The following is a 25628-nucleotide window of genomic DNA, read 5'->3' as shown; positions in this document are numbered from 1 at the left end:
ATTCTTACACAGTTATAAGAAAATGACCAGTTTTTCAATAAAGGTCACTTTTGCGATTATTGGTTTTGCATGGCCCATTCATTCAAATATTGTATATAAAGCTTCTGAAAAATCATTGAAGACGTTGGGGCGTAAAAAGTATGTAGAACGTTTGCCACAACAAATATTACGGGGCTATAGATTCATAGCAACCCTACGGAAACTTCCATAAGGATGATGTAATAACATTCTAATGATGTTTTCAAAACCCATAGTTGAAAAATAAAATTTAAAATATGGGTTCCAATTTTGGCACGGTTCCGTTTTTGGCAACTGAAAATTTCGACTTTGTTGCCAAAAACGGAATCCCACTGTACTTGATTCAATGACGCATTGCTACATGCTAAATCTTTATGAATCCGTTCGATTGATTCAGTTCATTGCTATCTATATTTCTTCATACCAATCGGATTTGTAACAAACATTATCTTTACAGACTTGATGCCCGACATTCTTAAATTTTGTGCTATCAACAATGTATACTGTCCACATCATTTGCAAAACAAATAAACTGATTGGATCTGTTAGAAATCATAACCTGGCGTATGAGCCCAGCTCTTTGCATAAGAGGTGCAGCAAATTTTTTTTTTGACGGTAACTACGTCTTAGGGACCGTCCATAAATGACGTAGCATTTTTTCACTGATTTTTTACACCCCCTCCCCCTCGTAGCATTTAGTCACAAATGCTGATACCCCCCATTGGAAAATACGTAGCAAACACCCCCCCCCCTTAAAAGTTTTATTTGCTTTCTTCAGCAAAGGAGCTAAAATGAAACATTTAAAACCAGAAATAAAAAACATAGTTCTATATTAATTGATAATTAATTATTGACTGAAACATCAGGATAATCTGACGAATGACAGTTTGATATACTGTAGCGCTCAAAAACATTTGAAAAACAGTTTAAACAAATTTAACAACTACAGAAAAGCTTAACATTACATATACTTTGCAATTGGATTAAATCGACAAATTGATGTGAAGTTTTGCAAAAAGTTACACGTCTTCTCAGTGAGAATCGAACTCACGACTCTCTGATCTCTAGTTAGGGCGCGTTACCCCTACGCCATGAGAGGACTCATGAACGCAGAAGTTAACCTGAATTCGATTTCAGCTCAATAATCACGTGGTCCTTTTTCGCATAGTGCATCTCTTTCGGAAAAATTAGATGCCCATCCAAACACAATGCTTTCTATTTATATCTAATGCCTAGCCCGAGAGCGCATTATTTTTTAGGTAATGAAATAGCAGACAACACTAGCCAGCAACTAGGGGTAACGCGCCCTAACTAGAGATGAGGGAGTGGTGAGTTCGATTCTCACAGAGAAGACGTGTAACTTTTTCGCAAAACTACACATCAATTTGTCCATTTATTCCAATTGCAAAGTATATGTAATGTTTAGCTTTCCGGTAGTTGTTAAATTTCCACTCGGCTGGTTAGCCGTAAACCACGATTCACAATTAAAAACAAGTTAAAAAAAACTTATTTTCTGTTGAACTAACATAATGTTGGTTTCCAGTTCATATTTAATTTTGTTATATTTAGGTTAAATTTAATTTCAAATAATTAATAATATATTAAACAGAAATTGTGTTTTATAAGAGGATTTTTTTTTCAAATTATTCGTGGTAAAGCAACAGATTTTAGTGAATATGATCAACAAAATAATTTAATTTGGAATGGATCTCCGTCATTATTCTCTAAATTGAAATCCATTCAGCAGATGGAGAAAAAATAAAAATTGTTATATTTGGAATGTTTCAAAAATCAACGATTTTTATACATCCAACTTCATTAATGTTTCAACTTAACTTCATCACGGTCACCAATACTGAAATATTCTTACGCAACTCATAATGTAACAATGAAATAATTAAAATGCTTTTTCGCAAAATTACCTAGTGATTTATAATATATAATATATCTATAGACAACCCAATTATAGGACAATTAACAAATTAAGGACTACACTCGAATTTGTTGTCCTCATTATTATCCAGGCTGTTTCATCAAAGGCATTGATGTATCAAAACAAATCGTTGAGTTGACTATGTGGAGATCTACTGTAACATTGAACGCACCTAATAAATTTCTTGTTTTACTAAAATAACGTTAATATTCGTCTGAATGAGCATATTAAGAATATAATATATTTGCGGAAATAAATCTCCAACAGAAAATATAAATTAAACTAAAACGGTTGATTATATGTCTTGTTAACAAATTAAATAAAAAATACTTCCCAAGTCGATAAATCATTGATTAGTTAAAATTAAGCATTCAATTTGTTCATTTGTAAATAAAATAGTTTGGACAGGAATACAATATTGCTGTTTGCATTTGGGATGCAAATCTAGACTAAACGTCCTCCAAATGCGGTAACACAAAACAATCAAAGGACACCTAGCAACGATTAAACAAATCACCGCCGCCCTAGCAAGAAAAATCTACTTACCGCGTTTGGTGTTCCCGCATTTGATATTTGCATTTCAAATGCACACAGCAATATAATATTCACATAACTATTTAAAGCTTCAAAAAATCTGTTTGTCAGGAAAATTAAATATTTTTCAAACTTTTTTTTTAATCTAATCATATTAATGATTGAAAGCTGAATCATCATTTTATAACTTAAGTTTAATAGTTCAGCTAAAGAAGTTTGATAAAAAACTGTTTAGTTTTTTTCGGCGCTACTCTTTTTACCGAATTTATTCAAAATGCTACGTCCACAAGTTGGGATCCCTACCTCTCCCTCGTCACACATTGTCACAAATTCGTGAAACCCCCCCCCCTCCCTCCTAAAATGCTACGTCATTTATGGACGACCCTTTACAGCAATATACTGGGTGTCAATTGAAAATCTAAAATGTTGCGACCGTCACGAAATTATGTTAGAGTTTGAACTAAAGGAAGGCTGCAACTATGACAATCGACCAAAAATTCAAATGCAGAAAATCACTTGGCGTAATTAACGTCATGCGGTCGTGTCTTGTACACAACCCCTTCTAATTTTTTCTCTGGATCAGAACAATACCCTTAAGGGAACATGGGTAAACACTATGATTGACTGAATGAACTACTTCCCATAGTTATTCCTTCAAAAATTTTGAAGAGCTTGCATGGCCCATTGTTTTCATTAAAATGAGCTCATGTTTAAGCAGGTCACTCACGATCTTATCTAGAATCTGATGAGCGATGAGAAGCAGAGAACATACACTACCCATCATAAATATGGAATCGCGTATTGCAACACTCATACTGAATATTGAAGCACCCTAATAAGTTTAGCATCACCTAAAATGAATATTATCTCGTGATTTCGAGGTGCTAGGTCGTTCCGCTAGTGTTCGAATAGTAGTAGTTCATTGAGGACAACATTTTTCAAGACTTTCCTAAAGGAGTCAACATATTTTTTCATGCGAACGATATACAGTCGCCTCTCCACATCTCGATATCGAAGGGACCAGATAGGGAGAGATCGAGACAAAGAACAAAATTTTAATGGATACTAGATTGAAAATTACTCCGTTACTAAGAAAACAATAAACAATCAGACGTCATTCCGCGATCCAAATTTGTTTTGAATGCCTAAAATGGTTCCGGGTCATTTGGCTGAAAGGCCATTTGGCCGAAAGGGTCATTTGGCCGAATGCCATTTGGCCGAATGCCATTTAGCCGAATGCCGTTTGGCCGAAATAGGAAATAATAGTGAATTACAGTTAGCATATTATTGAAGTGAGCTTCGAAGCTGAATTTCAAAGAACTTATTCAGCTTATTTTTAGAGAAGGTTATTCATCATTGATATACACATAATTGGCTCTTTAATGTCAGTTCAACAAACAGTCAGTGCTGAAAAAAGAACATCCTTAATGTAAGCAAATATTCACTTCTCTGCTAGTGGTAATAGCTGCCAGCAGGAGTTTTTGCATTGTGTTTGTAGTCAGCTTTTGACAGTAACTAAAACGGTTCACGAATTATTAGTCCTGCTGCAGGACTGGATTGCTTCGATACCTCGAATCGTATTAAGTAAATTATTTCATAATTCTACCGCAAATACTAACCGCAAATTTTGGCTTCTTCTTTTCACAAAGGAGAAACTGTGAGCTTTTTCCACGTAATTGTTCACCGAGTCAATCGGTTTACTGCTACACGCAAGCAATGGTGCAGAGCTCAGTTCAAACGTTAGAATCTTAATATTGGAGGAGAAACAGAAAGAACAGCCTATGATCAAAAGAAGGAAAAAACTCTTATGAAAATTTAAGCAAGTGCTATGCCACCAACTTTTATATTAGTATAACTACAAAGAACTGCCGATGATTTAAAGAAGGAAAAATTCCCTATTAACATATAAGCTGAATTATTGCCACCAATGACGAAACCAGTATAACTCGAAAGAATAGCCTATGCTCAAAAAATTGCTCAGAATTGAGGAAGGATGTTTATGTCATATAACAAGTTGAAATATTGTGAAGAAAATATAATTTTATCATCACATGCGCAACGCAGATCAATCGATTTTTGATGGTTTCACTCATAAAAGCCTTAAAATTTACATCAAATCATATGACGGAAAGACGTACTTGATTTTTGTTAACTTTTCCAGATTTTGACAGTTCTAGATTGTCCTAAAGTTGGACAACTTATAGTTCCTTAGACTGATGGTTCAGGATGGTGTTATGTTTTGTATTGATTTGTAACACAATTACCGTAAAACACAAGCCTGCTCATTTTACAACCCCTTCCCCTACACTATTAAGTCCTTGAAGGATGGAGAACATCGGTACAAATCAATACAATAGTCCGTTTAAAACGAAGTAGATGAACTAAGCTTTCTCGTTGCACAAACTTTTTAAACTTTAGAACCTCCGATCTAGCTCGCAAATTGAGGATGCAGTGTAGAAATATAATTTCAAAACTATATTTTTGGGGGCATGCTAGAGATGATGCTTGGACAATTACTTTTCGATTCTGATCAGATTCTGAATTTTACACATCAAGTACATCACTTGGTATCTCCCTAGACCGCGGGGTTATTTTCGTGTTGGAAATTTTCTTGATTTCCGTGGCCATGACATATCTTGTTATTTGTCACACGCTAATAAGAGTGCAATATTGGCATTTATGGTATAGAAAATTTTCAGTAAGCTCTGCGGAATTGCTTAAAAACTAAGTTGATAAGAAGAAATAGTAACGTTTGACAATATTCGATTAAATTTTGTGAGAATCTCAAGCCCATAATTACATTCAACGATTAATTTGTTTTAGAAGCCACAAAAGCGAAACTCGTTCTCACGGAACTTCCCATTACCATAAACTTCTAAATTTAACATGTTATATTTAGGCAAATCATATAAATTATATTAATTATGGTCCTACGTCATCGATAAGCACAACCCTATACGGCTTTTCCTTATTGGATTCGAATGGCAATGTTTCTCAACGTGTCCTTCACCGCATCTTATAAACAGGTCTGTCAAGTTCACGATCGCACGAATTTATACCGTATCACCACGGATAATGATCTGCGAAAGTGTGTTTTGCTCACCGAAACTCTTGTTTCGTTTCATTCACAAATACCGACGTCACTGACCCGGATTTTTCACCTTTTTTCTGGTCGTGAATGTTCTCTATTTAGAACGGTTTGGCAAGCGTTTGATGATCGCGTTCACTCAGCTGGTGGAAATAGTGGAAGCATGATGCTCTTTCGCCATCTTTGAACTTGACAGTGATCCAAAAAGTCTGTCGCGAAAGATGTCATAGTTCGCTGTAACGGTTGGAGGTTGGTACTTTAGATGGGTTCAAATTAGGTTGAACCGAAAATTTCGCTGATCATCACGATACGGCCCTACAGTCAAAGAGGACCGAATGTGAAATGTCGTTCCGTTTCCATGCATTAACCGGAATTCGATCATCTACGGTACATTCAAGCAAAACAATCGCTCGTCATTACTTCCGAATACTTAGCTGCCGAACCGCAAAAAAAGAACCCATCATCGGTAGCAACATACAAGGATCGAAAAAGTTCGCTTAGTCGAACGTGTTCGGTCGATCGTTAAGGATCGCGTGGGAGTCACCGCAGTCCGGAAGGTAGCCGAATCATCGATTAGTTAATCGGACGCGCAAAAAGGCCCCGAATCGCCCCTCGAAAGCCCCGAAATGGATCTGCGGATCCCTCGCATCGAGATAAGGTGAGTGAACGCACTCTCGTGACCGTCGTCACGACCATGTGTGTTTGAGCGGTTCGTTCTTCGGATAGCGTCCGATCACGTTTTGCTCGTGGATAAATCAACAGACAAAAGAGCAGTCGTCGAGCCGCGTGGTGACGTGGCGGGGCTAATTGTGTGCGGGAAAGTGATGGACGTAGGACGCACTCTTATCAGAAGACAACATACCACACACGGGAGCTTGGTTTAAATAAGGGCAGTAGTGTGCCGAAGTGATCGGGGGTTACCTTACTGTGCTACAGATCAGACGGAGGTGGAATGTATCTCGCGAAAATGAAAAGTTTACGTAATGGCTTTAGAGCGAAGCTGTGACGATGTCACCTGGGAAGAAAAAGTTGGATATACATATCTATATACTTCGAACATTATATTCGTTATTATCAAGGAGTTCTGTGTTAGGCAACATTATCGAGATAATTTGGTAAATTGGGTGGTCAAGTTACAGAAAGTCGCGACCGTTACCTCTCGGCCCTCTGTATAGGTTTCTTCCTGGTATTACAACAGCTAGTTCATATTGGTACAGCATACAACATTGCTAGCCTGAAAATTTAGTTTAACATCAAAAGCTTGATTCAACTAATCAAAGTTTTGGTTTTTTTGTAAATAAGTAGATACATGTTGCTTGGATCTCAAGGCTTGTTGACCTGATGAAGCATAACAAACCAGCTAGCTGTCTGATTATTTTCCAATATGGCGGAATGCCCTATTCGACACATTGAACTACCTCCCTTTAAAATACCTTGGATTAGACCATTATAAACAATTTTTTGTGAGATATAACTATGCTTATAAATATGATATTTTCAATTGATATGAAAAATTTCCAAGTAGAAGAAAATAATGTCGACACTAGAAGTGACGACCCATTCAAAGTTTGTTGAACAAATAGCTAAACGCAACTTTTCTACAGCTGTCAGGATGAAAGCACGTGTTATAATATTTTACTCCTATGTAAATAAAAAAAAACTCGATTGGCTGGACTATCACAGAGCAATCTTATGCCAGCACATGGTTCACCACTCTAACCATTTAAAGTTTGTTGAATAAAGTGAACCTGTTGCAAGTCTACACTTATAGCGTCAAATCATTCATTTTTTTTAATTACAAAAAAAAGGTAAAATGAAAGAGGTGTAATGAATAAATAAAATGATGTAAAATAAAATAGTATAAAAAGAATGTGTAAACATAAATAATGTATGATTAAGACTTCCTGCCGACACTTACAGTAACGAACCATTCATAGTTTGTTTGTCATAACTGTGCAGTCATAGATATGGTACCGACTCGAAATAAAAACATGAAACGAGCTCACCAATTGATCCTTGACTGAACAGCCACAATTCAGTTTCAGCTACACTAAACGAAATCAATTAAGCACTCTGGAGACACGAGAAAAATAACACTTTTGCTTTAAAGGGAGAGGTTGAAAAAGCTGACGCTTGCTAGGGCTCTCTCGATACAATCCATTCGGGGAACCGGAATTCAGGGAAAAGTGGCAAAACTGTTTAGGATAAGCTGCTGTTACAAATGTCATACTATTTTCTTATAATCAAGCTTGATCCAAGCTATTCGAAAAATTATTTGTTTTGTATTCATTGTTATTCTTCCTTCTTTTAATATTGAATGTTCGTTCTTATTGTTTTTTTTTTTCAGAAGGTGATTTGTTTAAGTGCAATATTCTTCATATTCACAATATAAATTTATAGAATTTGTTATTTTTGCTTTCATAGCATATTCTCCCTTATTTTGATCATTGATTGTTCTTCCTAGGTTTATTATCTTCGTAATAATGAAGAATAATGAAACATAAATACACTAGACAATTTCCGTCTTCTTTGATTATTTCCTTTTGCAGTAAACTACTGCTGTGAAAACTTGAACAACATCCATCATCTCTAAGGATAAGAATAAATAAAAGACTGCAACAAATAGGAAGTGTTGCGTTAAAACAAAAAAAATCTCTTATTGTTTTTTTATTTTTCTGGGGAATATCATTCTGGGGAATGGGTTCCTGGGAAATGACGTACAAACTATTTCATATCGGAAAATATAACTTCAGTTAAGGACGAGGTTAAAGTGGGAAACCAAAATTTATGGTTTACAGTTGAAGAATGTTCTACACTACGTATAAAATCAAATTGGATAAGGGAAGTAAGTGAAACGAAGAAACTTTAAAATCATAAAATGAGCTATATCATATTGTGGCTGTGGAAAAATAAAATAAAAAGATGCAGATTCAATTGGTTGTTCTATTTAACAATGGCATGTTTCTTGAGTGATAGGAAGTGCAGTGCAGGGCACTGCAAATCCATAAATTTCGAAAGTTGTTTTTGTTATACATGACCGGTTATATAGCTGAATACTGCTATGGCGTTTAAATCAGAAGCTTACATCCATCACTCATTAAGAAATTTCGTGAAAAATTCTTACTTGTTTTCTTACGGTTAAGTTTAGTTTGATTCACATATGTCTTCATTCAACGAGATTCTAATGATACTATGTTGTCCCTTTATGGGTTCTAAGTAATTATTTCCAACGATCAAAACCATAAATTGTCACATTCGTTCTTTGAATGACATTCACGAGCGTTTACAAAACATAAAACTGTGAGGGGAAACGGTTGCTAGGATCTCAAGGCTTGCTGACCTATTGAAGCAACACAAACTCGCCAGCTGTCAAATCCTTTTCCAATATTATGGATTTTACTAATTGACACATTGAATTACCTCCCTTATAAAAACCTTGGAACAACCCAACTTGCTATGTGCACATAACGACGAGCGAGTCGAGTTGCTGAGAGTTGCTCAAAAGCAACTCACGATGTAGCTTAAGATCAGTAGGCTGTCCACCTACCCCTTGACCCAAAAAAAAGTTAAGATCATCCATTGCGCAAAAATTCTAGTCGGTTCAATATCTGTTGAACCAAACGATTTTTCGATCAACAATTACAAAAAATCTTTCGACGAAATGTTCTCAAGCCATTCGACCAAACGTCCATTCGACCAAATGTCCTAAAGCCCTTCAATGAGGCTTAAGGTGCCCGCCGTAATATGAATAAAAAAAAACAACAATTTTTGTCAGTGTTGCCAGAACCTTTTTTCGCGCATCATGATCAACAGATGTCGCTAGTTCACTTGTGGGTGATAAATATTATGCAATTTGTTCAAGCTGATACGTCTATTTGTCTGCGGTTAAGCTGTTGAGATAGAACATATATTTTGTTGCTAGTCGAGAAAGGTTTTTTTTTAACTTCATCGAGTAATTTATGAGCCGCAACAATTTAGAATTTCCACAAACGAAACAAAGTCACCTGTTTGTTTGATAAAAAAAGAGATTTTTTATAAACTTAACCCTCTAATACCCAACTCCGCCTCTAGACAGGGTACCCTTTGGAAATTTGTGTATTTTTTCGTAGCTCGAAAATCTAAATGATTTTATTTTTGACTAAAACTTTGGGCTATTACACGCATATTAGGAATCTTTTTGGGGACTTAAGCAACATGTGTAGATTTGAAAAAAAAACCGGAACAATTGATTTTTTATGACCTACAAATGCTTTATTCTTGTTTGATGTACGATCTAAAAATTCGTACATTTTTTATCATCCTACCCATCACCGAAATAGAGCCTGCTATTTGAGCATACGAATTTTGTGGTATCATCATTCCCTGGACAGACGTCCTTGGTGTGAGAAGAACCTCCGCAAAGAATGCATTTAGTATCCATGCGGCAATATTTTGTACCATGACCCCACTTTTGGCACCGACGGCACTGAGTGAGGTTTTGGAAATTTCCTCCAGGATTCTGGAAATGTTTCCATCTCACACGAACATCGAACAAAAGTCTTGCTTTTTCTAAAGCTTCAATATTATTTAGATCACTTTTGTCAAAGTAAACTGAAGAATATTCTTGAGAAAGCCTTTTCCGATGACTGCCAGATTAGGTTCTCTATTTCATAATGATTACTTGGATTGGGGAAATTCCAAGCAAATAATTAATTCCATTTTTGATCTCTTCAGGTGACTTAGGCCCCAAGCACAATGTGAACGGCAACGCGGTACAACGGCAAAACGGCATGCCCATCTTGATCTACACTTTACTTATCAATCCCATGTTGGCTAAATCCTTTTCAACATTGACTTGACAAGTAGAGTGTAGCTCAAGATGGGCTTGCCGTTTTGCCGTTGTACCGCGTTGCCGTTCACATTGTGCTTGGGGCTTTATAGTCCTTTTGAGAGACCCTTAAAGACGAGTATAAACAATTAATCAGTTTTTTCATCATAAGTAAAAAATGTGTGCTTTTTCTCTTCAAGGTTTTTGAGAAGAAGTTTGCGAATTTTAAGAAAAACGCAACAGTCTCCTTTTTGCGTTTAAGGAGGAAACTTTGATTCCTCCTATGGAGTTTAAGATCTACTGCCTAAATCCTTCATATTCGGAACAACTGACCACGATAGGCGGCACCCTTTGTTTCCTCACTCCAATCAAAGAGCCTGGGCTAGAGGCTGCTTCGATTGTTCGGCAAATAAGTCTTAAGCATCGAACTGATTACTCATTTTGGATGTTATTTCTTCCGCCAACAGGTCCACCGAAGACACCTAGATTATTGCATTAGATAACATAAATACTATACACAATACGAGAGTACTAGGCATACTGAATAATTATACTTCTCAGAAAGAAGGCGCAAGGTCGTTTTGCTCTAGAGCGAAAAATTTGCACAAGCCTAGTTTTATCAGAAAGCAAACAAACCATTTAGCAAATATGTACTGTTTACCACCCTTATCACTTACTGCATATCTTGATCGAGTTCTTGATCCCCAATAAATCAAACAACATCATCAAAATAATTGCTTAATTACCGAATTGCCCGTGTATTTTTCCCTGTTACTGATTCATCACGTAGAGCAGCAATTTACTGTCTTATCTAAATTGGGACTGCATCAATTCCTCTAAACAGAAAGCACAAATCGTCCAACATCTAGCGAAATTATTTTACGATCATAAAGAAAAAAAAAACAGCTCTCAAAACATGTGAGATAAAGAAAAGACAAAATACAAAGCAACCGTTCTGCGATCTCCTTTATTGTTGTCAAGACGCGCACGTTTTAATCACCTGGGGCAACTGCTCACCTGCAAGAAAAAAGGTGAGAGGATCCATCGAGAAAGCAAAAACCGTTTGAGCCCCGAATCAAGATATCTCCGGTAGGAAGCAACCTTGCGCCTTGCAAATCTTAATTACCCGACAATTATGGCACTGACAAACGGACGTAACACGTGGGAGGATTTTCTTTAAATCCATCGACCATTTCACACAATAATCATCTGGTGGCCAAGTTGCACAAAATGCCGTTTTGTCTCAATTTTTTCAAGGAAACCACTCAGATTTCTTCACAGGATATTCAATAATTGCACATCCTGTGTAGAAATCTGAGTAGTTTTCTTGAAAAAAAGGAAACAAAACGTTATTTTGTGCAACATGACCACCAAGAATTATAGGAAAAATATTTTTCTATGATTAAACTCCTCTGCATTTAAAAGTTGTGGAAATATCAATTCTTTCCATTGAAATCGCCACTGTTCGGAGTATGAATTATGTTTCGAATGTGAGACGAAACAGTATAATTTAGTGCCGCGTGGTCTACTGTGAAACAACCAGAGGCACGTGAATTATCTATCTATCTATCTATATAAATAAAAATGGAATGGTGTTTGTATGTCACGAAATGACTTACGAACGGGTCAGCAGAACTGGATGATTTTTTCTACGTTTTGTTTGTCACGTGTTCCGACGTGATTGTGTGTACCGTTTTGATTCATATTACGGACACTTAAGGCCTCAGTGAAGTATAACCCAATATAGACCATACAAAATAAAACATTTTGTATGATTCCTTAGCCATATCGAGCGTCGGAAACCCTTAACTTTCGAATGGTGGGTAAAGAATACGCTTCCGCAACTTGAATAATTTTAAATTAATCAAAATGTGTGGCCTTTTGATGATTCTTATTCCGGACGAGTGAGGAATTTTGCCTCATATTCCGGACACTTTGATTCAAATTCCGGACAGCTCATGATAATCATTAATAGAACAATCAAATCATCAATTGAAATCCTCAAATCACTCAAGAGACGTCTAAGGTAGTTAGGCATTATAAATTCGCATAGATATTTATGGGAAAAGCTTATTAAAACGATCCTCGAAAGTGAGAACTTTTGAATGGCAAAAATTGAAACATTTCTTGTGAAATGTTTCCCATACAAAGTAGCGTGTCCGGAATATGAAGCTGTCCGTAATATGAATCAAAACGGTATAAAAATCTACGGATATTCACCGGAAAAGTCGGAAAAACGAGAGTGAACGGAACTGTCAGTTTGTATGGGATGAACCTTAGCGTTTTCAAGAGCCTACTTGATGGCAAGACGAAGTTTGCCGGGACCACTAGTGGAACATAAAAAAATTGAAATTAATGCTTAAAGCGTGGCCGTTGGAAATTTCTTCAGTGTTACGTCTGTTTATCTGTGACTATATTGTGACATCTTATCAGTGCGTGGAACTTTGTGAGGTGATGATTAATTGTCTTGTTTTGACATCGAGATGACGTACCGCAGCAAGGGGGAAATAACCTAGTTAGGGACCATCACTAGATTCAACTGTGACTCATCCAAACTAATCGTAGTTCGGTTGTAATTGCCCAACGCACTACTCTGTAACACATCAATCCTAGTCGGTGAGAGAGCAATGGCCCCTTCATCAGGTGGATGTAAAAATAGACAGTCGAAATGTGTGTACCGCAGATCTAGAAGAGGCGTGGGAAAAACGGCAGAGACGACTTCGAAAGCGGCACCAACATGAACATGTGTCTCCGTAGGACAACGTTGGTGGTAACGGATTCAAGTTCAAGATTTATAAGCAATTTGTACGATGATCTCTAGCATGACGCTTAATTAGGCGGTGAATGAGGAACTTATGTCTGTTCTTTATTAATTATCATTTCCTTCAAACCTTGCACACTTTTAGATGTGGTTGATGACACTTGATTCAACCAATTTTGCTCACCCTGATCATACACCGAGGTACTAGAGAGGGCATTCATTTCTCTCTTCCAGTAACAGCAACTCTCTAAAGCTGGATATTGTCATTTATTTAGTTAAAATATTAACAAATAACACTGAATCAACAATTTCACGCCAAAATACTCGGTTCGTGGCTGCATCTCTCCATTCTCGGTTCTGCCCCACGCTCGCCAAATCGATACGCACTTGATCCGCCCACCTAGCCCGCTGCGCTCCACGCCTTCTTGTACCAACATGCCCTGCCCATCGTATCCTTCCAGCTTTGGCCACCTTCAGGATACTGGGTTCGCCGTAGAGTTGGGCGAGCTCGTGGTTCATCCTTCGCCGCCACACACCGTTTTCCTGCACACCGCCAAAGATCGTACTAAGCACCCGACGTTCAAAGACTCCAAGTGCTGGCAAGTCCTCCTCGAGCATCGTCCACGTTTCATGCCCGTACAGGACTACCGGTCTTATTAGTGTTTTGAATATGATACATTTGGCGCTAGTGTGAATCTTTTTTGACCGCAGGTTCTTGTGGAGGCCATAGTAGGCCCGACTTCCACTGATGATGCGCCTCCGTATTTCACGGCTAACGTTATTGTCAGCCGTCAGCAAGGATCCAAGGTAGACGAACTCGTCGACCACCTCGAACATATCCCCGTCTATCGTAACACTGCTACCTAGGCGAGCCCTGTCGCGCTCGGCCCCACCAGCTAGCATGTACTTTGTCTTGGCTGCATTCACCACCAGACCAACTTTTGCTGCCTCGCGTTTCAGGCGGGTGTACAGGTCTGCCACCTTTTCAAATGTTCGGCCGACGATGTCCATATCATCCGCGAAGCAAACAAATTGACTGGATCTCGTAAAAATCGTACACCTTCTAGCGTAATATTGAACAATAGGCAATTTTGCACACCTTCCATCGTCGCTCTTATCAGTCTCGTGAGCTTCCCGAGAAAGCTGTTCTCGTCCATGATTTTCCATGGCTCTACGCGGTCGATACTATCGTATGCCGCCTTGAAATCGATGAAAAGGTGATGCGTTGGGACCTAGTATTTACGACATTTTTGGAGGATTACAGTACAGTAAAGATCTGGTTCCCACGAACTCATTTACTACAGGTGACAGACGACGGAAGATGATCTGGGATAATACTTTGTAGGCCGCATTTAGAATGGTGATCGCTCGAAAGTTCTCACAATCTAACTTGTCGCCTTTCTTGTAGATGGGGCAGATTACCCCTTCCTTCCACTCCTCCGGTAGCTGTTCTGTTTCCCAGATTGTGCCTATCAACCGGTGCAGACAAATGGCCAGCCTTTCCGGACCCATCTTTATGAGTTCAGCTCCGATACCATCCTAACCAGCAGCTTTATTGTTCTTGAGCTGGTGAATGGCATTCTTAACCTCCCTCAAAGTGGGGGCTGGTTGGTTTCCATCTTCCGCAGCACTGAAGAAGGCATTTCCTTCGTTGTCCCGTCCTCAATTGCCTGTGCTCTCGGCACTATTCAGGTGCTCGTCGAAGTGCTGCTTCCACCTTTCGATCACATCGCGCTCGTCCGTCAGAATGCTCCCATCCTTATCCCTGCACATCTCGGCTCGCGACTCGAAGCCGTTGCGTTGAGCTTCTGATAGAACTTACGCGTTTCTTGAGACCGGCACAGCTGTTCCATTTCCTCGCACTCCGTCTCCTCCAGGCGGCGTTTTTTCTCCCGAAAGAGGCGGGTTTGCTGTTGCCGTTTCCGTTTATAGCGTTCCACGTTCTGCCGGGTCCCTTGCTGCAGCATGACCGCCCGCGCTGCATACTTCTCCTTCAAAACCTCTTGGCACTCCTCGTCGAAGCAATCGTTCTGTCGACTCCGTCCCACGTACCCGACGTTGCTCTCAGCTGCATCATTGATGGCTGCTTTTACTGTTCTCCAGCAGTCCTCAAGAGGGGCTTCGTCCAGCTCAACCTCTTCCGGTAATGCAGCCTCGAGGTGCTGCGCGTATGCCGCTGCGACAGCCGGTTGCTTGAGCCGCTCTAGGTCATACCGGGGCGGCCGTCGGTACCGTACGTTGTTAACGACGGAGAGTTTTGGGCGCAGTTTGACCGTCACCAGATAGTGGTCAGAGTCGATGTTAGCGCCACGATAGGTCCTGACGTCGATAATGTCGGAGAAGTGCCGACCATCAATCAGAACATGGTCGATTTGTGATTCTGTCTGCTGTGGTGATCTCCAGGTGTATCGGTATGGAAGGCTGTGCTGGAAGTAGGTGCTACGAATGGCCATATTCTTGGAGGCGGCAAAATCAATTAGTCGTAGGCCGTTTTCGTTCGTCAGCCGGTGGGCGCTGAACTTTCCAATCGTCGGTCTGAGTTCCTCCTCCTGGCCAACCTGAGCGTTTAGATCTCCTATGATGATTTTGACGTCGTGGCTTGGGAAGCTGTCGTACTCGCGTTCGAGCTGCGCGTAAAAAGCATCTTTATCATCATCAGTGCTTCCGGAGTGAGGGCTGTGCAAGTTTATTATACTGAAGTTGAAGAACCGGCCACCACCCGATCACGCGCCTCTGCATATCACCCATCACTATAAAAGCTGTTCCCAGCTCATGTGTATTGCCGCAGCTCTGGTAGATGGTATGGTTACCTCTAAACGTTCGCACCATTGATCCCTTCCAACACACTTCCTGCAACGCTACGATGCCGAATCCGCGGTCCTTCAGCACGTCGGCGAGTATGTGTGTGCTCTCGATGAAGTTGAGAGATTTACAGTTCCACGTACCGAGCTTCCAATCGCTAGTCCCTTAACGTCGCTGTGGTCTTCGCCAATTGTCCCGGTTCATATTCTCTCGTTGATTATTCGATGCTTGATTTTTTTTTACGGCTGGCTTGCAGGGCCTGACACCAACCCCCTAGATTTTCGGAGGACCATAGTGCACAGTTCAGCTTAGAGTCCTTCTCTGGCACTCGGACGATGATCAGCCGCCCCTGATATGGGAAACAGACGCTGTTGTGAGCCGCTCCTAACACGGAGTACAGACGCCCCTTCCCCCCCAGCTTCCCTAAGGCTACTCGTACCCCGGCCAGTACCGCGTGGAGGTAGGGATAGGAGTTGCTGGGCAAGAGGCTGAGGACCGCACAGAGGGGTCTATTTTATTTCTTCAGGTACGCGAGGTACCAATGGTACGCCATGCCCAGCCATTTACCAACCCTAGGCATACTTTTCTTAAATTAACTTACATCGCTAGTCAAATGAAATCTCTTGTAGCTGGTGAAATTTTCCAAAACTTTTCAAAATTATTCTTGTGGGTTATAAAAGAAACTTCGAGTTCCAATGAATATATCATTCGTTACAAAAATTGTACTTAAAATTATACGGAAATGGTGAAACGCGATTACAATATTCTGACATTGATCAAATCTACATTCTTCGAAGATTGTTCGAAAGTTTAGATGCAATTATCATTCAATCACTCTTCACTCGTGCTTAAACGCATTTTAAAGTTTTTCAGCGAACAGAATGATCTCTCAGCGCAATAGGGTGCATTCAGATTCATTGAAATTATAATAAGCAGTTGACCGAAGGCAAATCAGTATTGCAAATATTAAATCATTTTCTAGACGAATATTTGTGATTTTTCTTGTAGACAAATATTTGTGGTTTTAGGAACGGAACCACTATCTCTCTCAATGTTTCCTAGCATTTTCATTTGTAATGGGAAGTATGCACCTCAACAGGAAAGTAATCGCCTATCTCGATGCGTGGGAAATTTCTTGCAAGAAATGCTCAAGAAATGCATTTTTCTTTGATCGCAGTACGCAGTTGAAAAGAAATGTCAATTCAAATGGAGCTCACTGTAGAAAATTTCTTGACTATTTCTTGAGCAGAAATTTTTACTTTTCTTGAGCTGAACAGCATACCTAGCTTAATAATTAAAAACTAAATAATTGCTTCTCCGAGAATTCGCGTGCTCTCGAAGGATCATAAAATATGGTTCAATACTGACCAGACTCAAGAGTATTGAAGCATCGGATATTGCATCAATCAACCGTTTACCCAATATGCGTACATATCTGCTTTTATGTTTGGCAAACTTCTCCTTGACCCTTGTCCACATAAAATGAATATGTAAAAAACATGTTATTTGGTAACGGGTTGTCCAACATGGACAGCCCTTAAGGTAATAGCAGAAAACAATAAAAAACCTTAACTTGTCGTTCGTTTCGCACAAGTAATAGTGTGACGTTCCTATAATAGTGAGTCTTATGGGAAAGAGTTGTAAACCACTATTATAGGAACAGAAGTTAGCAAACACCAGTATAACTGGAACATGGAACAATAATGGAAATATTGGAAAATTCAATGATTTCACCATACTTTATACGTAGAACAGAAAGGCTTTCAAACGACATATTCAGATAGAATATCCAATGTTGAAACATTGGAACAAATGTCAAATACAATCATTAATAATTTAGTTAGGTTAAGTATATTAAAAACTTTTTTTTTCTCTATTATAAGCAGGTGAAATCAACTCACCTGTAAAAAATCTGAACTGCTACGGCAAATGAAATGTAATATGTTGTTAACAAAATGTTAATTAAATCTTAAATTTGTTTTACCAAATTAGGATGATAGTGTTGTCTAATAACACAGAACACCTAGATATAAGAAATGAATGTAATGTTTGGAATGATACTAATAAAAAAAAAAAAAAAAAAAAAAAAAAAAACTGCCTCTATTGCTGGTACAAACGACCTACATGTCAAAACATCAAAGCATTAACGTAAACCTTGCATCACTGTACCTAAATTTACACTTTGAGGTTGAATTGGTTGACACGTTCCATGCTGATGGCAATAATTGAATTATGAATGCATGTATTCCAATAACTACCGCTCTTCATGTGACGCTCGTTACGTTTACATGGTCGTGTTCTAAACTCATTTAGATAATTAGCAGTCATTGGAGCTACTTGAGCTTCGAAGCTTTTGTCACTTTCAAGTTTTAATTTCTATTGTTGAAAGTAGTAGAATTCCTTTGACATTTCTGACGTCACGCTCCTACTAGGACAAAGTCTACTTTCCAGCTAAGTGGGCAAAGGGCACTTCGACGGATATTATTATTAGAGCTTTATCTGCCAGATTGCATTTTGCACTCATATATATTGCAGTGTACATTACTGTCTCAATGTGCAGGGAAACCGATGAAAATCCAGCTTGAAAAGCAAAAAGCATCTAGAAATCGAACAACAAAATGTGAAAACCATCATAAGCAACTTTTCTTTTTGAGCAATAATGTTTTACCGCATATTCCATGAAAATTAAGCATAGCAAATCGAAATTAATTTCATCATTGACTGCCTCTCATTACATAATTCAAATCTCAGCTCGTTATATCAGACCCCAGTCAGTATAAAAATAAAATCACCAAACTTAAAATAGCTTCTCCTAGATGCACATTTTATACACCTTCAGGCAACCTGCAACGTCTGTCGGGGCACACTCCCGAATTAATTCAATCGTACTTAATCAAATTAGAAAACACTTCACAATTATATACAGACGGAACCACCCCCAGCAGACAACAAATACCAACGGTAAATTTCCATTTCCCTATTGTAACTCGAACCATGCCCGATCAGATTGAAATATCAAAATTATGACAACCAGAGAAATTATTTAAAAATAATTTTGTGATAGAATGTATAATAATTCATATCTGGTTAGGTAATAAAATAACAAAAATGAAATAACAAAAATTCAATACATGTTTGTTATTTTAACATCTAATCAACAAGGCACATTCAGTTATAAAATCTGTTATATCGTGTAAAATCGTAACTAACCTTGTAATGATTATAATATAATGGTAAAGTGTTTTCAGACCGGTACTCAGCAAATTTTTCAAATAATAATAAACGTTGTTTTATATAACAAGTTCTAATATAATTGAGTTATTTTCCTGTCATACCTTTCCGATCGGGAGTACCGAGAGCTCTGAATGATAGCAACCCCGTTTCTTGGGAGCAAATCTGTCGTGCCGCAAAGTGATCAATCAAAATCAATTTGCAAACTCCTCCGCACCGTCGCGTCGCGACGTTATTCATGTCGAACAGGCTTATAGAGCAGGCCAGGGGGTGGAATCGATGCCCTTGAAGTATACCGCGCGCGCGCGCCCTGTGCCATCGCCAATGCGGGATTTGTTGGTGTTTTATCAGTCGTTTTACATGACTTGTAGGAACACTTACCTGTAGGTACCTATTGAAGTAGTGAACAAGGCGCAATTTGACATAGGTTTGAGAGTCCACTCAATTGAATCCGCGTCGATTATGATGGATGAGCATTGGTGTCGTACGGCGACGTCACAACAACATACTTATCCCTCTATTCGGACAGCTAGGTTATCTCTTTGGCATATCGATCGGGGCTGTTTACTGGAGGCCAGAGATACTCTTCTCCGGATGGATGGATGAATGACGGTCAACGCACATTATTGATAAGTCAGTGGGTGACCCAGTGAAACTGGAGAGCGCCCTGCGGTATTTAGTAGTAATTGAAACATCCTACCGGTGATACGTACTCGAATCGATATTGACTTGTTAGTGTATATAGTTAAGTGTGTGATAGATTAGCTTTGGGATTCACTGGAACGCTTAATCCGATTGAGCTAGTTTAAGAGAATTCAGCACTAGTTCAAGATGAATTTTTCATTTCCCAGGTAATGAAGCATTTCCGTGAAGTTCAAGACAACGGTGACAAAGGAGAAAATAATTGGTGAACAATTCGTATGTAATAGTGATCAAACTCAAATCAGAAATGTCCTTTCCCGTGAAATTATTGTAATGTTGCTTTGAAAGTTTATCCGGAAATTGAAAGGGATCAAATCCCATCCTCGAGATAGTCACTGACAAAAAGTTTTAGTGACGAAAGTAAAGCAGTTGGTCCCGAGATGAACCAGCCCAGGGCAAAAAATCGAGTTAATAAAGATAGAAAAAAAACTCCCGAGGAGTTCTCACACCGGTTTTGCTAACGATTCCTTATAGAAATCTAAGAGGTATTTGTGTTGAAATACTAAGTTCAGAGATTCTTCCATGAATACCTTTTGAGAATCTATGACTAAGGGTGGAAAGGATAAAATGCCGATGTGGAAAGATGACCTTTTTCAAGGAATAAGAATTTCTCACGAGTCACGAAATCGATTCCTACCTTTTTCGAATTGACATTTTGTCTCTAATGGAAAATATTAGACATCTTTTCAGAAAATCTTCCATTGGTTCCTCAAAGAATGCTTTTAGAGCTTGTACAGAAATTTTTACAAGGATTTTTGATGGGATTTTCAATATTTTCAACTGTACTACTGTAAATTTGAGCTTGAACTTCCTCAAAAAAATGTTACAAAAACTGATGCAAGGTTTCATTTACATTTTCCTTCATGAGATGCTCTATTAGTTCTGTCATAAATTCATGCACAAATTTCTACTGATATTCGTCAAGGTATTAACAAATTCATCTGCAGACTCCTACAAAAATTGCTTCAGAAATTCCTGCACATATATTTATACATTTTCTGTGTGCTGGAAGCATGCACAGATTCCGCCACTAAAAAGAAGCCACATTTAAACAACATTCAAATCTGCGTCCAATTAGTATACTCTGCACTCTGTCGAAAGTTTTTGAGATGATTCTCAAGCTACAAATGACAGCTTACATCGAAGAAAACAGGCTTCTGTCAGAGTTTCAAGCTGGATTTCGTAACGATGACCTAGCATCCATCGCTGATTGCACAGTTAATTAATGATCAAGTAGTAGACAATGTCCGCCTAAGGAATCTTGCTGTTATAACGTCAAAACCTTATAACAAATCCATCGTTGATAAAAGAGGCTCTGGTATACTGCTATTACTAGACTTCACTAAGGCATTTGATACCATCCCTCACAATGTAAAGTTACTAGTAAATAAACTTCAAGTACAATTTAGCTCCTGATTTGATCGTATCTGTACAGTAGGATAGTCCTAGTGCCAGTGCCAAGTGAAAACTTGGATCATGGAACTGTAAGACTCTCAATTTCTTGGTAAGTACCCGCATCCCATCCGAATTATTGAGGGTCCGTAAGTTCGACATCATTGCGCTGTAGGAGGTTTGCTGAAAAGGGTCGACGGTGCATACGTACCGAAGCAGCCATCGATAACGCATCGGAAGGTGCCATTGGGTTCGTAGAAGTGAATCGACGGAACGGTTGGTTCGACGAGGAGTGTCAGACGGTTTTGGACGAGAAGAATCAGCGTGGGCGATGATGCTGCAGCAAGGCACCCGTCAAAACGTGTAACGATATAAACAGAAGCGGAGACAGCAAACCCATTTAATCCGGGATAAACAGCGCTGCTTGGAGAAGCTGGAGTATGAAGAGATGGAGTAGTTGTAGCTACAAGAAACTCAATGCATCCCACAAAGGCGTTGTGTCGAGAGCCAAAATGTGCAGGGATAAGGATGGAGGTATCTGACGGACGAACGTTAGGTGATTGAAAGGTGGAAGCAGCACTACGATGAACACCTGAATGGCGTAGAGGACGAACACCAAAGCAGCAGAAGGAATGGTTACATCAGTACGATGGATGAGGGAGACGTGCCAACTGTTACAATAGGTGATGTTTAGGATGCTATCCATAAGCTCAAGAATAACAAAGCAGCTGGGAAGAATGGTATTGGAGCGGAACTTATTAATATGGCCCGGACAGGTTGGTTACATGTCTGCACCGATTGCTGGCCAGGATCTGGGATACAGAACAGCTACCGGAGATATAGAAGGAGGGAGTAATATACCCAATATACAAAAAGGGTGGCAAGGAATGTGAGAACTATCAAGCGATCATCATTCTTAACGTAGCCTATAAGTTGCTTTCCCAGATCATCTTCCGCTGTCTATCGCCGCTAGCAATCAGATTTGTGGGAAGCTATCAAGTCGGTTTCGTGAACGGGCGATCGACAACAGACCAAATCTTTATGTTGCGGCAGATCATCCAAAAACGTCGCGAATAGCAATTTCCCATGCACCTATTCATCGATTTCAAAGCGGCATTGGCAGACGCGTTATGATTGACGGAGTTGAGTTCGAGGTGGTGGACGAACATAAAAACTTCAGCTGAGAAATTCGAAGACGTATCATTGCCGGAAGTCGTGCTTACTCCACAAGACCTTGCGGTCAGGTAAACCTCACCTCCGTACTAAGTGTATTTATGAGACGCTGATAAGACCGGTAGTCCTCTACGGGCATAAGACGTGGACAATGCTCGAAGAGGACCTGCAAGCGCTAGGAGTTTTTGAACGACAAGAGAGGAACAAGTTTCCAATTGTTGGTTCTTTCTTCGTGTCAATTAAAGAATAGGAGTTTTATTTTGAGTGAAAAATTCTGGCGGGCATTTTGGATATTGACGTTATTTTGGTTTTAAGTAGTAGAATGAGTTTTTTTTATTTTGTTAGCACTCAAAATTCACCAATTTCGACTTGTTCAAATAATACGAGATCTGTAGCGTGAATTAATCGCCAGAACTACCCCACCCGCAGAAAGTTTTACGCTGTAGAACGGTCGCAGCGGAATACTGAATTGGTTGGCCCGAAGATTTGCTGAGACAGAGTATTGTCGCTGAGCCAGGTTTCAACCAAGGCGATCACATCGTAACTGGCGTCACTGCAGGCTAATAGGCACTTGGCCAGTGTCGTATTCATTCCTCCAACATTTTTCCAACAAACAAAAAGCAGCAGTCGAGCAGTCACAGGAGTCAGTGGGTTCACTGATGATTGCAGTGGAGATTCCATCGTGCTGAAAACGTAAACCTTCATTCAATTTACGTGTAGAATCTCTCACGGCTTCGGCAAGACATATACCACTCTTTAACTCACCTGGAGAAATAGGAAGTGCCGCCAAGTGGCATGTTGGAGAGTCGGGATCAGTCTCAACATCAAACTGCAAAAGCAGGTCTTCATTCAAAATTGGTGCAGCATCTTGTTTGGCTTCGGCTTAAATTACCTGAGAGAACAGGATGTGCAGCCAAAAGGTATGCAAAGTGGTCATCATTGTCATCTATCAACAAATCGGTGGAAGTGTGTGGTTAGTTGGTGGCGTGGTACTGTATAAGCGAACCTTCATTCAATTTCGGTGCAGCATCTATTAAGGCTTCGGCGGGACATTTACCGTTCTTGGGCTTACCTGGTAATACTGGAAACCTAATGTGTCCCGATGCTGCGTGACTTTTTACTTGGAGACAGGAAGGCGTGGAGCTGATCCGTTTTTTGTAGTGGCCTACTAGTGGCTTCAAAAGTGCGAACAGCGATACCTTCCGGCCAATACCATGGGTCACCTACTACGCTCGACACAGTTTTGCAAACCGACACTTTGAACGATACAAAGGGAAGGTCCTCGGCGTTCTTTCCTCGTCATTAGAAGCCTGCATATCGTTAGCAATTTTCAGAGATATTGAATTTGGCCGTTCAGCGCCCACCGGCTGATGAACGAGAACGGCCTACGATTGATAGATTTTGCCGCCTCCAAGAACATGGCCATTCGTTGCACCTATTTCCAGCACAGCCTCTCGTATCGGTACACCTGGAGATCACCTCAGCAGACAGAATCGCAAATCGACCACGTTTTGATCGAAGGACGGCACTTCTCCGAAATAACCGACGTCAGGACCTATCGTGGCGCTAACATTGACTCCGACCACTACCTGGTTATAGTGAAACTGCGCCCAAAACTATCCGTAATCAACGATGTACGGTACCGACGCCCGCCCCGGTACAATCTCGAACGGCTGAAACAACCGGATGTCGCCAATGCGTACGCGCAGCATCTTGAGGCAGCGTTGCCGGATGAGGGCGAACTCGATAGGGCCCCTCTTGAGAACTGCTAGAGGACAGTCAAAGCAGCCATTAACGACCCCGAAAGCGTTGTCGGATATGTGGAATGAAGCTCAAGAAACGATTGGTTTGACGAGGAGTGCCAGGAAGTTTTAAAGGAGAAAAATGCAGCGCGGGCTGCAATGCTGCAGCATGGTACGCGGCAAAACGTGGAACGATATAGACTGAAGCGGAAACAGCAAACCCGCCTGTTCCGGGACAAAAAGCGCCGCCTGGAAGAGGTGGAATGCCAAGAACTCGCTGTACCGTTCTCAAGAAACGTGGAAGTTCTATCAGAAGCTCAACACATTCCGCAAAGGCTTCGTGCCACGAGCTGAGATGTGCCGGGATAAGGATGTGAGCATCTTGACGGACGGACGCGAGATGACCGAAAGGTGGAAGCAGTACTACTATGAACACCTGAATGGCGCAGAGAACACAGGCACAGAAGGTCAGGACAGCGAAGGCGATGGCTACCCGAGGAGGAAAGAATAACTCGGCAATAACTTATGCATACCATATTTTGGTATCATACCCCAATTAGGTATTGTTCAGTTATCAATACCTCATTTTGGTATTATAATGGTATTTGAAAAAAAAAAAATGTTTAAAACAATTAAAAATACTTCATTTTGGTATTCAATAGCTATTGAGGACTGCTGGAGGTATTGAACTATTATTGAAAAATTTCACTTTTATATGAAAATCCATCAAGTATTATTTAGGTATTGCAATACCTGATCTAGTTATCAGCTTGGTATTTGTAGAATATGCAGAAGGTATTATTTGAGGTATTTTACCTCTTATGCAGGGCTCATTCATACCTCATTCAGGTTGTAAGTATTGGAAATTATCTGGTATGGAATACCTCAATTTGGTATTCAGTAGTTATTTTCTTCTGCTCGGGTACGTCAGCACAGCGTACAGCGGAAACCAACCAGCTCCCACGATGCGCGAAGTTAAGGATGCCATTCAACAGCTCAAGAATAGCAAGACCGCTGGCAAGGATGGTATCGGAGCCGAACTCATCCAGATGGGCCCGGACAGGTTGACGCTTATATGCCCTATCTACAAAAAGGGCGGCAAACTGGAGTGTGAAAATCATCAAGCAATCACCAGCCTAAACGCCGCCTACAAAGTGCTATCCCAGATTCTCTTCCGTCGTCTATCAGCTATAGCAAACGAGTTCGTGGGAAGTTATCAAGCAGGTTTTATCGACGGCCGCTCGACAACGGATCAGATCTTTTCCGTGCGGCAAATCCTCCAGAAATGCTATGAGTACCAGGTCCCTACGCACCATTTGTTCATCGATTTCAAGGCGGCATACCGCATCGACCGCGTAGAGCTATGGAAAATCTTGGCGAGAACAGCTTTCCCGGGAAGCTCACAAGATTGATCAGAGCAACGAGGGACGGTGTGCAAAACTGCG

The 25628-nt window shown here is 40.0% G+C and overlaps 1 protein-coding gene across 3 annotated transcripts in view; it reads left to right on the top strand.

Moving 5' to 3' along the window:
* The window catches only part of LOC5567927 (sodium-independent sulfate anion transporter), a 63343-nt gene that overhangs the window by 11831 nt on the left and 25884 nt on the right, over positions 1-25628 (top strand). Inside the window, exon 1 of one of the 3 annotated variants that reach the window (XM_021843712.1) lies at positions 6077-6231. The exons of 1 other annotated variant lie outside the window; for it this stretch is intronic. In XM_021843712.1, coding sequence (XP_021699404.1) covers positions 6200-6231 — 32 coding nt within the window. In that variant the 5' untranslated portion in view covers positions 6077-6199. Of the gene's footprint in view, positions 1-6076; positions 6232-19880; positions 20026-25628 lie in introns of those variants that run through there. One more of the 3 variants, XM_021843720.1, reaches the window with a different exon arrangement.

This window comes from Aedes aegypti, chromosome 1 (assembly GCF_002204515.2).
Source record: "Aedes aegypti strain LVP_AGWG chromosome 1, AaegL5.0 Primary Assembly, whole genome shotgun sequence".
NCBI lineage: Eukaryota > Metazoa > Arthropoda > Insecta > Diptera > Culicidae > Aedes > Aedes aegypti.
This window is presented reverse-complemented; position numbering and strand designations above follow the sequence as displayed.